The sequence below is a fragment of the Nymphaea colorata genome, chromosome 5 (genome assembly GCF_008831285.2).
Source record: "Nymphaea colorata isolate Beijing-Zhang1983 chromosome 5, ASM883128v2, whole genome shotgun sequence".
Classification (NCBI taxonomy): domain Eukaryota; kingdom Viridiplantae; phylum Streptophyta; class Magnoliopsida; order Nymphaeales; family Nymphaeaceae; genus Nymphaea; species Nymphaea colorata.
In genome coordinates, this window is record NC_045142.1 from 339396 (window position 1) to 353926 (window position 14531).

Here is a 14531-nt window from a genome sequence, read left to right on the forward strand (position 1 = left end):
AACTCTCTTCCTGTGTCTCTCCCCCATTTCTAAATGTCCGACTCGAAAGGGATCGTCGATAAGATCTTCGGTTGTCGGCTGATTGTGATTAATGGCGGGCAGGCATCATCAAGCTGAACATCCACCGAATCTCAAACAGGTAAAAAGGCACCTTGTAGGACCTTTAAAAAATAAAAAAACTCCCTCAAACAGAATTCCTAACATATTGGAGAATTTCACAAGTTTGCATGATCAATTGGAGAAGCTTCCATGGTTTCCAAGATGGTAAAAAAATCTCTGGCCCCCAACTCTGCTGAAAATATTCACTTTTCAGAGAACAAATTTATAGCAGTACACCAATAAGCAGCATTCAACTGGGTTTTTTTTTTATTGCGCTAAACTTATCACCTTGCTGTAAAATACTGAGCTTAACCTGTCGTGGCTCCCACCTACAGTCCCCCCTACCAACAGTGGGAAATGCTGCAGTAAAAGCCCTTTAAGCTCCAAGAACCTTCACGGAAGAAAGCACAACAACGCTAACTTGTCCGTAAAAGTTGTAGTCCAACACTAAAGTACACAGCAGCGCACAAGCTCGAAGGGAGAATCTTCTACGATTCCAAAGTTTTACTGTCAATGGTAGAAGAGGGGCACAGGCTTTAAAATTTATACTGAGTTTGGAGATTTTTTTTTTTTGGTAATTGTATGAAAAAAAATTATAAACAGCTCCTAAAATTTGTAGAAAATGATTAATTCTCCCCGCCGCTGAAACTTTTTTTTGGCTCCAACATTGTAGTAACACATTTTCTAACATTGTAGTAACACATTTTCTGTGTGGCTGCTTTGGCAGATTGAGACAATGGCCGCACAAAACAGTGTGAGATTCTTCCACTGTGGCCTTCAAAAATCTGAAAAGAAAATTGTGTTTTGCGTGTGGTTCCAATCACTTACAGCAAGCAGTACACTCTATGCCCGATCACAAAAAGGACCAGCTGGGATCATGTGTTGAACAGGATCTCTAAATCCAAGTAAAATCTCCTTCGCTAGAGACAGCCGGTGCCAAGCCAAGCATTTAATTCCCTCACATGGATTTGTTTGTTGCACAAAAATCAAAGGACACCATCGTTTTTGGCTCTTTCCTTCGTGCCGATGTGGGCGTCCACAAAATTATCTACGAGGTTAAAAAAGAATATGAACAATGGCGAGGAATTTGTTCGTGGGTGCTTTACCTAGAAACGCTTTATAGGTGTTTGATCAACTTGCATTTAAGATCCGAGGCGCTCTAAGACTTTCAGATCTTATATTCTAAGGTTTCATATATCTTTGATTACTAACAAGGATCAGAAATCTTTTGGTTTGAGATGCATATTTTGAGTCTGCAATTCTTCCGTCGTAAAAATGTATACTACTTTTGCTTCAACCATGGATTTAAAGCGGACTCCTCGTAAGACATCAGATCGTTAGATCTAAGACAACAGTGAACCGTGATTCGGTTCTCTTTCAGACATTCATCAAACAGTTGGCAATGTAAGCCCAAACAGGAGCACATATTTGTTTCGATCAACAGTACTTTTCTTTTTCTAGGAAGAGAGAAATTCCTGAGGATCTGATGACTGCAACTGGACAGCAAGTGGTAAGAGAGGATTTCTGAATGTTGTTGAGTAGTTGGGGTGAAGACGCTGAATCAAATCGCATTCCTACCACTTTACTACATGAGATTTAACGTGGTGTTCTTGAAGGCAAGGCACGACGGTAAAAAACTAATTTTGGTGTATTTCCTTTATGAAGTACAACATCCATTACTTCATCTGATGCTTCATGCGTTTTTCATTATTATTGTCGTTATGTAGTAAAAGAAAAAACAAAGGTTCTTACACCATGGGTATTCAACTTTAAAATCAAGGGCCGAAGGAATATTTGATCCCGCCACCTTATAAGGAGCCCGAAGCACCCCAACCTTCCTTCTCCTCTTTACTTTTTATATTCCCTTGTTTTGATGTGCCATCAACTAGAACTAGAGTGTTGCACTTGTCATTGTGGGAACTATGTGTCACTGTGGGAGCTATGTGTGGTTGCCCACGCCAGCCAACACCAATCTTTGGAAATTTTCATTAAGAAGAAGCTCAGCAGATGTAGTGCCCACACCAAACTCACATCAAGTCCTATAGTGCTCCTTTGATAAAATTTTCTGGCTTCGCCACTAGTCACTGTCATCAGCTACAGAATTGCAATTGTCATCTTTTGTTATCCAAAAACAACTTAGTGCTTAGCCCTTCAGGGCAATAACGTGCCCTTAAAAGAATAATAATTAAGACAGTAAGAGCGTCATTCAATTCGGTCTCCCTCATTCTCACCTACTTTTGCGGGGACCAGAACGACCAAGGCTGCCAAAGTAAAGAATCGAAGAAAGCAAGATTTTGAATACTTTAAGCATGTGCGGGCTGATGAATAGAAAAACGACTTTTTCGTTTTAAGAGAGGATATAGTATTATGTGCTGCATGGGATAGCACCCCCATAGTAACCGATTTGGACAAGGACCTACTTTTGTGGGGCCAGTTTAATTCTTCTCTATGCTAATTTCTTTCTGAACTCCATGATTTCTTTTACAGTTGCTTTAAACTTTAAACAGATTTTTACCACTTAAATTTTAACCTCTATTTGCTTTTGCCTCTAAATCAACCCTTCTCCACAAAAAACGACCACCTACGTGATCGCCCCTCTGTTCTCAACCTTCTGTCTCTCTCTCTCTCTCTCTCTCCCTCTCCATGGGTTTGGTTCAAAATGCACCAACTCATTAGTAACATTACTAGTAACAATAAAATGAGAACATCATTGACGGCGATGGTGGCGGCTGTTACAATAAAGTGCTGGCATGGTGGTGGCAACGATGGGAACGAATTTATTGATCATAATGTTGGTTGTTGTCAAATGGTGGTACACCGATAACAGTGACGATGGACGCGAAAACTCGAGAATTACGAATCAGATACACAATAGCCAGTAGCGCAAGTGCGTGCGAGAATGTACAGCTCTGCCTGCACAAGCAACAAGACATACCAAATACATACGTATGCTCCTCAAAACGTTCGGAGGAAACAACAGAATCAAACAAAAAAATAAAAGACAAATGGTGCTGTCACTGTTGAGAAACGTGGGTCAGACTGGGATGTGCTGACAACTGTGGCGATCTTGCGTAAGACGAGTGCCCAAGTTGTAGAATCTTGGGCCTGAGTAGTCACTTTTCTGCTGTCCATCAGTTCTCACACTGTCATGACCGCAGCTTTCTATAATCTGACCAAGTTGCTATTTGCTATGCAACAGAACCCACCATGAACTTTTCTGATTATGCAATGCAAGTTTAAAGATCGCAAGCACTTCAATGTAAGTTGTGGACTGAGAGCTCATCTCAGGCCAAGGCCTGAAGGCAGTCCCCCCTTTGTTTGCTCTAATTGTAACCACCATGGGAAGCATAAGGATGCAGCTCATTATGTCCTGCAGATTCTCGCACAAGGATGCAGCTCATCATATCTAACAGTTACCAGCATCAACACATGATGCATCAATATAATCAGTGGTCAGAGATTCTTTACTGTCAACGCCGATGTAGTTGGGTTTTTCCCTCGAACATCAGCCTGAGGCCACGAGTTTGAAGCTTTGATCAAACTGTATGAAAACTCTAATTTCTTCAACATAACAGCACCGGAGGCACGATCCGGAACAGTATGGAAACTCATCTATTGAAAATAGAAGCAGTAGTGGAACAAATGAACATCATATAATCAACAATTATGAAATACAGGATTGCAATTTTTGGGGGGGAAAGGGGGAAGCCTAAATGGCACAGAGAACACTGCTGGGTAATCAGGGTATGAAGGGAGCATGCTATCATCCTTTGCTAGCTGGCCACATTGATATTTATCTGACTTTGTTCGGAATTTCAAGAAATGCCAAAAAGATGATCTACACAAACACGTGAATTAGGTTACCTTAATTAGAAGTGGAAAACAAGTTTCCAACTGAGCTGCCATCCCGAGCATGTCAACATCCAGAACAAGGAGATGGACTGAGCTAGTGAGCTGGGCGTTCAGTCACTGCATACAACCCTTCATCTCTGCCAGTTAGGATATGTTTAGTCAATTATAGCAGAAATTTCCTTACTTTCCTCTTGTTCTCACTATGCAACTCTTATAAGTTCTAAAGTACATGCTTGTGAACAGAAAGATTAATTTGTGCAAAAACCTTAGAAGGCTCCCAACATTACACACAATCATCACTTTTAAAATGACATTTAAAATAGAATGACTGTAACGTTAATTGATCACAGTATGAACAAAGTAGCTGGAAGCATGGAACACGGACTTTGCTTGACTGGAACATCTAATGATGTAAAGAATGCAGAAAACAAGCTAGAATTATTCTATATAATCACAATGGCCTTACCTGCAGAGGAGGATGCAGTATTATCGACTGCCATGAGGGATCTTGGTAATCAGGAAGCTCCTTCTTTAGCTTATCAATGTAATTATCCAATGACAAGGCATTTGTATCCATGGTTTCATTGGATAAACAATCTTCGGCCAATTTTACAGCAGCCCTTTGTGACAACTGGAAGCTGCTCACCATTCGCTGTAGCTTTCTGGCAGTTTCTTCCTTTCCCAGCATCAGAAGAGCACCCAGAAGAGTCTTCAGCTCATGTGCAGCTACACTTGTTAGAGCCATGCCCTTCAAATGGTCAACTAGAGCAATTTCTTCTCCTGGGCTGCAAGTTAAGTAGCGGACAGAAACTAAGAGTTTAGGGCATCACCCAAACCTATTGTCAATATAAATAAAAAATTAAGAAGACTATACCTGCCAGCACGAATCCTGCCTCGGTTTCTCTGACGTCGGCGCTCCTTTGTCCTGCTAGTAGAGCTAGAGCTGATAGATGCAGCTGAGCCTTTTCCTTTCCTAATGAGCAAAGCTAAGCAGTCAACCACTTAAAAAGACCAAGTCTAGCAACATCTTGTAAGTTATAACTTCCGTGTCATTTTTGCTGTGAACTTCAGAGTAGAAAATTATTTCATGACTAAAACCAGAACCACATCTTATAGAACACTCTCTTGTTAAAAATAAAGAAGAGTTTTGCTAAACCAATATCAGGCAAGACTAATTACCTATAACTATCAAAGGCTTCATGTGACATAATCATATTTGAAGGATGTCATTCATAATGTCTATATACACAAATTAAGAAAAAATTAGAAGGAAAAGAAACCAGTTCAGATGAGAAAACTAGAGTACAAACTTTAGCATTTTAAAAGTACAAAACAAATAGAATATGTACTTCATAGGGAGAGTAGTGAAAACCTAATACCAATCTCACAAAATGCAATCATGTTTACATCCCCTCACAGAAAGGTTTTACACGAACCACTACTATTTTAATGACAGGACTATAGAATTGGAGCTGGACATGAACAACTTTCATCCAACTAAGAAATGGTACCCGCTTTGAGAATTTCTATGTCCCTTAAAGTTACAGAACTAAAGGCATGACCTAGCCACTTAAGCATATATATGGCACAACAAAAAGATAAGTGATAACTAGAATTACTTATATCTATAACTTCAATATGCACCATAATGCCTAGAGTCACCATGAACGAGCGCTAGATGTACCTTTGTCCAAGAAAACCATGAAAATAAGGCTCTTGGATTAGTACATTCTCCAAGATGAAGGTTTGGTCTGAAAATCTGAATTGTCAAAAATTGTCCGTACCTGGACTCAACCAGTCAAAGGACCAGTGGGACCCACATTTCCAAACAACAACAAGGTTCATAGATGCAGAAAGCAGATTTTGAGCAACATGCCACCAGGGCAGAATCCATTCTTCAGGATTATAATCCAGTCATGCATCTAGCCCCATTTCCACAGGAGTTGCAGTTGTCAAGTCCTTCTACATCTAACAATAACTGAGAGTGCAACCATTGGAGGCTATCTGGACCTCGAGTAGAGATGTGCATATCTTTCCCACTATCCATGTTGATTTTCCAGCTTCTGTTAGTCCCTGTGACCTTTGGTCAAGGACCCAGCTTTAAAGATACCCTTTTTTATCTGACACTGTTGGCAGTTCTCACCTAATTGAAGCTCCACTGAGCACCCTGCTCATGAATAAACCGACCAAGTATCCACCTAAGCCTTAATCGTTCTTCACTCTATGTTTTTCCTTCTCTGTCCTTCCTGCCATTTCTACTGGAGGTTGCATTTTCACACAAAATGAAGAGCAAAAATTGCCACAATAATTTACCATGCTATACATCCACATAGAAACGTATAAGCCAGGTTAAAAAGTATAAATGGAACTTTCCATCAGAGTTAATCCAGTCCAAAGGAGACTGGTTTAATTCATTTCACACACACACATATGTATAAAAGGAACTTTCCATCAATTGTAAAATTCAGACTCTATAGGGAAAATGACAAAAGTGAAAGAGAAACGGGAAAACCCTAACACTGCTCTCTAAGTTTCCCTTTTTCCCCTCCAGGCAGCCACTGCCTCTCCTTCCACTGCTGTTAAGGGTGGGCGTCGGGCCGGCCCGGCCCGATATCCCGGGTCTCGGTCCAGGCCCGGCCCGTTTGTCAATAAAAAAACAATTTTTAAATTATAAAATAAATTTTTTATAATATAAAATATATTTTTAATAATAAAATATGTATTATTAAATTAAAAAAATAATAGAAAATATTTTTTAAATTGTTAACGGGCCAGATACCGGGTACCCGGCCCGTGGCCCAGGCCTAACTGCTGTAGTTAGGTGAGTAAACCCCCTGCATCCTCTTTCATTCCTCCTCACCTCCTCCTGCTTCCCCCTCCTCCTCCTCCTCCTCCTCCTCCTACTTGTTTCCATTGTAGATGCCAGAGGAATCTAAAGGAGTGCTGCTGCACACTGGAAGCACATAGAGCGACAGAAGAAAGAGAAGGGCTCAAGTTTGCTTAAACCACCTTTTTGCATTCTTTTCTACCATAAAATATTGGATGACTCCCAACGATTATTTTGCCACACCTGCAGCCATACAGCATTGACACAGGTGCAGCACCAAAATAGAAGTGTCCATATCACTTAGGTCATGAAGCATGAAGCCTAAGTCTCAAAGTCCACCCATGTCTTACGAGAAAGATCATATAAGCACATTCACACATACATGAACTCACTTGCCAAAACATGCAAGCATGTGTACATATGTGAGAACACCCACACAACTCCAAAAGAACTTATAACAGTAAAAATTTCCAGATCATAAGGACACTGAGATGTAATCAACAAGTTAGGTAACGTTTGTACCCAATCTTTGATGCCAAAATTACTGACTAAACAAAGAAGTTTCAGGCATTGTATGAGTCGTAAAACTACTGCATGTCAGTACCAAAATCAACAAACATATGTGATGTCTAAACTTCACTAGCATATGGGAGAAAATGATCATGAAAGGTAGTATTGATCAAAATAACTAATGCAACATCAAAAAGCCCAAAATAGCAAAGAACAGTAATCAAAATGCCTAAAGCATAATTTCTCAATGAGAAATGAAAGAGAATGGGTTCATTTGAGATCAAACAATATTTCCAGTAAGAGTCTTATCTTTTTAATTGAAAACGGAAATACTGAAAACGTAAACGCAGTAGATATGAATGGATTAGTTCAGGCAACTGAATTGACCCAGCAAGAGGATCCATTTGTTGTCCTGAAGGAACAACTGGATCTTTCCAGTGGCTTTTGAAGTATAATTATGGATACCTATTTGACATAAAGATTTATTGAACGCATTACCCTGCCCTGCTCAGTGCAAGGAATCACAATGTTAAGCCATCCAAGTACATGAAGATGGCTCAAGCTCATTATATTGTGCACAAATAAAACGAAGAAGGCCAATCCTGATCAAATAATTGGCAGTCATATGTCACCCATGACCCAACAGTTAAAACATTGCAGTCCAGCAATTTTAAAATCATAGAAGTCTGATCATGCTAGTCTTCTGGTCAAGATCTGGTCAACAATGTTACAATGATATCCATGTTGCAGGAATGTGGTGAAGAAAAAAGGGGATATTTTATCAGTCTCCCTAGATAAATATAAAAACCATAATAAATGTTGACAAGCCAACAACAGTAAAGGTCGTTTACAGCTATAAATATAATGAAGGATTCATGAATTGAGCAGGGATTAACAAGCATGATGAAAGGATGCGAGAAAAACCCAAAATGAACATGATGTGTAAATCATACCCCAGAGTGTAAGCACTCATCCCACTGAAGGTACTGCTGGTTTCTGAAGCATCATCATCATCATCGTTGACTGATCTTTCATCAGATTGTAGTTTGGCAGCAAGAGCCAATCTTCTCTGCCGAACAGCTAAATAGCGAGCCAAGTACTTCCCTACTTTCTCAACCCCTTCTTCATATTCAGATATTAATACACTTGCACATTCTGCAGCTGCATTCTTCACCTCAGATATCAAAGCCTCTCTTCCATGCAGAAACCCCACCCTTAGAGCCTCTTCCCACTCACGAGCACTTATGAAATACATGATCCCGCTATGAACATCATGGCAATACTCTAGAGCAATTTTAGCTGCCTCTGCAGGTTTACCAAGTGCTTGGAGTTCTTCACAGAGCTCATGTGCCAATTGCAGCAGCTTTTCTTTGCTAAGGTTCAGAAGTCCAGCAACTGTAAGCACACCCTTCCAATTGTTACATGAACGATATGCTTTCAAAGCTTTCTCCAAAGAAGAACAGCACAGGTATGCAGATGCTGCATCAGTAAAAGACTCTTCTCCAAAAAGATGATCACCCCAGGCTTCAAATACTTGGCTCCTCCTAGAACAATCACTATATAATTGAAGTCCCAAAGAGAAAAGTTGAGGGTTCTTCTTCATAAGGATCAAGGAATCCTCAAAACAGTCTTCACCTGCAGATGCCATATTCAGGAGAGCACTTTCAAACCTCCGCAGCTTAAGATCTACTGTATACCGCATGACAATAGGTGGCATTTGCTCTAGTTTTTGTAGAAAGGGAAGAAACTCCTTTGGGTCCTTCTGAGAGTTCAAGGCAACAATGGCTGCAAGATTAAGATCATACAATCCTAATGAAGTTTCATATACAGCCTCAGAATCTGATAACCATAAAAGATGCTTAAGCGCTTCTTCTGCAGAAGGAGAAGATTTGCTATCAGCAGGATCATTCTTGTTGACTGTTCCTGAAAGCTCCAATTCTCTGATCCGTTTTATCCTTTTTAATGCCTCCCCTAGAGCAGGAGGCTCATTGCGGGCTAGTGTAGTTAAAATACAGAGCTCTCTTGCAGGGCTCTCAGGAACATATTCTTCAAGGGCCCTTCGGACAGAGGACAGGACAGCAGAAACCTTGTTTTTCATATCAGAATGCTCAACTCTCACCACATGCATGCCAGTACCTTCCTTCCCGATCAGAGGCAGAGTGACAAAGTTCTTGTACATTGTCTCCATGACATTTTCGTTTTTTATGGAACACACAAAATCTGTTATGTGGCTAAGATTTTTTATTTGCTTAACAAATTCAGGAGCAACCTGAAGAAAAGCTTGCCAACCACAGTAGTCAACAACAATATTGTAGTCTATCCTGTTCCGTCTGACCATAAGCATAGAATCTTTGAAACGGCCTTCAATCAATGCATTGGCAATGGATGTAAGAACCAATTTTCGTGGATATATACATTCTAGATTACCACGAGTTGTCTGTAGAATTACAGCTGCTTCATCTCCATGAATCACACCGATCAATTTTGCACCTCTTTCCCAAACCTTTAAGGCATCTCTACTTTCTTGGTTACTGATTTTGCCGTCATTCACAATATATTTTTCACATCCAACTTCATGGTTTTTATGTAGTATGTCCCCAAGACTTATGATGTGCAGAAAATCCTGCTTAGTGGTAAGAATAATGTGCGTAAAAACTTGCTCTGATAATCCAGTGCTACTAGAATAAAAAGAAAAACTACTGCAATTGTTACAGACTATTATATTACGTGCATGCAGTCTACCATGTTCATCCATCCCAAAAATCAAAGGTTTGAGTATGCCATCATCCCTGACCTGAGCAGCCTTCATCCAAGGGCATGATGAAGTAAAACCAGTAAAGATATTAGGGTTCTTCTGTCCTACATCTAAAGATGGCATTCTCAAGCCTGACTTCAAAGTGTATTCTACTACAGATCCTCCAACAAACTGTACAAAAGCAGATCCATCTTCAGTAGGATTTTTAACTACACCAAGGACCGGCTTTTGCAAGCATATTCTTTTGGAAACCTTTGCATGCCAACCTGAAGAGGTCACTGTATCTGCCACAGAATCCTCTGAGCAAATAAATTGAACTTCCATGAAAAGATAACTACATGCTTGTCTCATTTTATCTTCACAAGAGAATCCATTATTTCTGGAAAATTTTTCATGACAAGCATCATCCACACCGGATTCACAAAGTCCAATTGCAATAACAACCTGGTGGTTTAACCATGTAAGATGTCCAATGCCAACAAAACTGTAATCAGAATGACAAGATTCAATAATAAACTCTTTACCTTCCAAATTTTCCCAGCTATCCATCAACGGGAGCTCCACGATACTTAAACAGCCATCAGATAGAGCCACTGCAAGGCGGTTCTTCGAGTGTTGAGACAGAACAGCAATGTCCTGAACAGCACTTTGGAACTTAAGACTAAAAAGAGAAAACGGAGGAGGAATAAGTGACATAGAAAGGGGAGACACAAGTATGCTACAATTGTCAATCACCAATGCTATTGACTTCTCTGTCACAGCTGTTACCCATGCAAAATTTTTACTCCTGAATTTACCATCTTGCATCCATGCAATCAAGTTTAAAGGCTTCACCGGGTCCCAACAAAAGCTTACATAATCTGTCTTTGAATGTCTACTTTCATGCTTTAAGTACCAGTGGTTATTACTGAAATGCCAAACTTTTAAACTGTCGTACTCTTTGCATCTAGATAAACTTGCAAGAAGCTCTGAGTTGCAATTCCACTTCAGCATATCAACGGTTGCTTCGACTGCATCATCAATACTGAAAGAGCCTCTCTCCAGCCCATTCCTCTCAAAACCAACAATCAAAGGACACTTCTGCTCAGTTGCCCTATCATATGCAGCCACCAATTTTGCACCACTAGGCATCCAATCTAGTGATCCTCCCATAAAGACCTTGTACTCAGAAGAAGAAAGAGAGGCACCAGTTTCACGGTCCCAAATTCTGATTCGGCTTAAGGAAGAGGAACCCCCTGCAGAAACTAATGTAGCAAAAAACTTGCCATCACCCCGCCAAGAAACTTGAACTTTAGATACACATGAACCTTCCCAATGCACATTCATTTCCTGCATACAAAGGCACCAAATAGCTATCACATGTTAAAGATTATCGTTACAGGCTTTATAGCAGCAGAATGAATGCTAAAAGAGCTCAGATAGTGTAACACTTTGTAAACTAAGAAGGCAGTTCGAAAGCGAATTGCTGCATAGTTGGAATACTTCATACAACAAAAATTCAATAAGGAGAGAAAAAATCAAACATACGGATCCAGATGCAGGAGGTTCAAGCATGACTTCATACAGAACATCCCAATCTTGGTTCATGACTATCAATTGCCCTAGACCTGTTGCCACGGCAAGAAGACTGCCATCTGGACTAGCAGCAATGCTCTTGACACCTCCCTCCACCCTCCCAACCACTTCAGTTAAATCACCATCCAGGGAGTGTTGTAACAGAAAACCACCCAAAGTTCCTATTATTAATGCTTCCTTCTCCATGAGATAATCCAAAGCCATAATGTAGTCATCTGGCTCCAATGTTGGACTTAACGGTACATCAGATACCCAAAATTCAGTTGATGAATTTTCCTGCTACATGAACAGCACTTATTAATAAATAAAAATAAAAGGAAATATGTATGATATGCCATCTTGTTAGACAAATGAACCAAAAAAATGCATGAACAGAACCATAACACAAGTGCATAGGCCAGCAGCAGTGCCCTTGGACTACACAAGTTGAGGCAACAGTTGCAAGCAACTAAACTAATCGTACTCTAGGCAGCCTTTACTTAGCATAGTCATGTAAAATTTCCAAATTTTAGAAGTAAAAACTGCAGACGCCTAGTATGCAAATTTTGCACATAGGAAAGGTTGTCAATCAAAATTACACAAATAAGAAGCACCAAAATTGGGCTGATAAATTTTCCTGCTACATGAACAGCGCTCTTTGATGAAGAAAAATAAAACGATATATCTGTAACATGGCATCTCATGAGATAAATTAACCAATCCATGGATAGAAGTAGAACCACAAAACAAACAGCAGGGATGCCCTTGGACTGCACAAGGCAATAGTTGCAAGCTCCTAAATTAAATTTACACTACGTGGCATTTACTTAGCATAGTCATGCAAAATTTTCGAGTTTTAGAAATAAGATCTGCAGATGGAATAGCATGTAAATTTCGCACATTGGAAAGGTTGTCAATCAAGATCTATGCATGTAAGATGAACAGGTTCTTCACATCATGTTCAAGACTCACATTTTCCATAATTGTGAATTTCAAACATCTCAAAACTGCAAGTAGATGTATTAGTGTTGTCAATAATGGAACCCAACTTAAATCATTTCACAGAAACACACAGAAAATTGGTCCACATTAGGTCATCTGCCACATTCTTTTGGCCTCAATCAGTATCGCTTTCTCTAATTTGAAATATAAAAAGGTAAATTCCATTTTTATTTTATTAAACAAAGAGGCTGATGTGATGACAGCTGATTCATGCAAAATAGTCACCGATATTGATAACGATGAAATGTACCTACATCCCATATATATGCACATTGTACATCATATACACATACAGATCGAATTATACTGATTCTCCAAAACGGTGGGTCATGAATATATACTAGTTGTTAACTATGTATGGCACCACGACTTAGGTTATTGTGCCAAAACATGACCGTGCTACAGAGATTTTCGTAAAAGAGACATGGAAAAGCTGGTGAACGAGGCAAGCAATGCCAGATTTCGGCTCCATACAAAATTCTGAGCGCATCAATGACTCATAATCATGCAAACAGAACCCTATCCTCAAGTTCGACTTCATGACAGAAGCTGGTTCTCGAAACAACCCACTGCTGCAAGAATCAAATGCGAACAGCGACGCATCCAACAGCCAACCGGTTCTTCCAAACTCGGGAACTGAAAGGAAAGACTCATCATTCCAGCCGCTTAAATTCATGCAGAAACAGCTATTGCACCGATGCGGAATTGAACACAAACAAGACAATGTTCATCTTACTACAGTCACTGTATGCATTTCGCACGTTTCTAATATCTAAATCTGTAGAAGTCGGTTAACATTGAAATGTATTTGAGTTTATAAATTAAAGTTACACCATGATTACTATCTTCACGACCCACGATTCAAACAACCATGAAGAAAGGTCTGAACAAAACACTCACGCGCACGCGAATTGCTAGAAGCGAACCGCTCATGAATTCTCTTCCAATCAATGAACTATCGCCATATAAAAAAACCAAAAAGAGATAAAAGAAAGATAAGCGAACCACCTAACAGGAACACGAAGCTCATGAACCCGAAACTAAATAAATACATATAATTTGCACTGCCGAAAGAAACGCAACAGTAGACGGCATTGATTCCGGAAGGGAGTCCCTGCCAGATTCGCTATGAATGGTCGGGGTAAGTGAAAACCCACAAAAGGGAAAAGGAAGAAAAAGAGGAAGTTGGTGCGCTACGAGGAAAACATTACCTGAGAGGAAGAGAGATGAAGGACGTAGATGGCGTTTGCTGAAGTAGCAAAAAAGAGTCGGTTTAGTTCCGCATCGGCAGCCGAGAGAGAAAGGCGTTCCCCATCGTATGGCAGGTCGATCTTCGCACCGTACTCAGCGTACAGTTTCAGGTTCTTCATCACCGGAAATGGAGGGCGCCGCAGAGCGGGAACCCTAGAGAGAGGGAGTGAGACTTTGAGAGAGGGAACGGCGGCTCGAAGGCACAACGGCATAAAACAAAGAGAGAGAGAGAGAGGGTGGGGAGATCGGGTCGAGTCAAGCGATTTTGAGTTGGTGTAGTCGCAGACGAGACCAAGCCCGACCCAACTTACCGTTATCAGTTGGCCACTCGAATGAATTGGATACAACTAACAAATACAAAATAGTACAATAACGAATACAAATGAATTCCAATTTGTTTTCGTATGAATTTTACTTTTCTCTATAATGTTTTAAATGATAATTATTTAGTTTTTTTAAAGGCCACAGACTGATTTGATGAAGTCGAGCCAGGCTGAAGCTCGTGTTAAAAAACCCGAGTTGAAGCTAACTTATAAGATGTATGTCACAGCCTGATTGATTACTAATATTTGTTAATGTGGTAAAAAAGTTATTTTAAAAAATAAAAAATAAAGCTTTTAAATCTAGTTTTGTTACGGCCTTTTGGTGTGGTGTAAAGTGTCCTTATTGTCAACCCTAGTT

At 40.0% G+C, this 14531-nt stretch overlaps 1 protein-coding gene across 3 annotated transcripts; it reads right to left on the bottom strand.

Moving 5' to 3' along the window:
* Positions 1-2856: 2856 nt before the first annotated feature.
* On the bottom strand, positions 2857-14069 carry LOC116254237 (elongator complex protein 1). 3 transcript variants are annotated; one of them, XM_031629471.2, is made up of 7 exons: positions 13811-14069; positions 11571-11894; positions 8242-11372; positions 4826-4924; positions 4418-4736; positions 3964-4088; positions 2857-3609 (listed from the first exon to the last, which is right to left on the bottom strand). In XM_031629471.2, the coding sequence occupies exons 1-6, from the start codon at positions 14060-14062 to the stop codon at positions 4083-4085; spliced, it is 4131 nt and encodes a 1376-aa protein (XP_031485331.1). In that variant the 5' UTR covers positions 14063-14069; the 3' UTR covers positions 2857-3609; positions 3964-4082. The 3 variants fall into 3 exon arrangements, with proteins under 3 accessions (XP_031485331.1, XP_031485330.1, XP_031485329.1); XM_031629470.2 differs by having other exon boundaries at positions 2857-3640; XM_031629469.2 differs by having other exon boundaries at positions 2857-3711.
* Between the last annotated feature and the right edge of the window lie 462 nt (positions 14070-14531).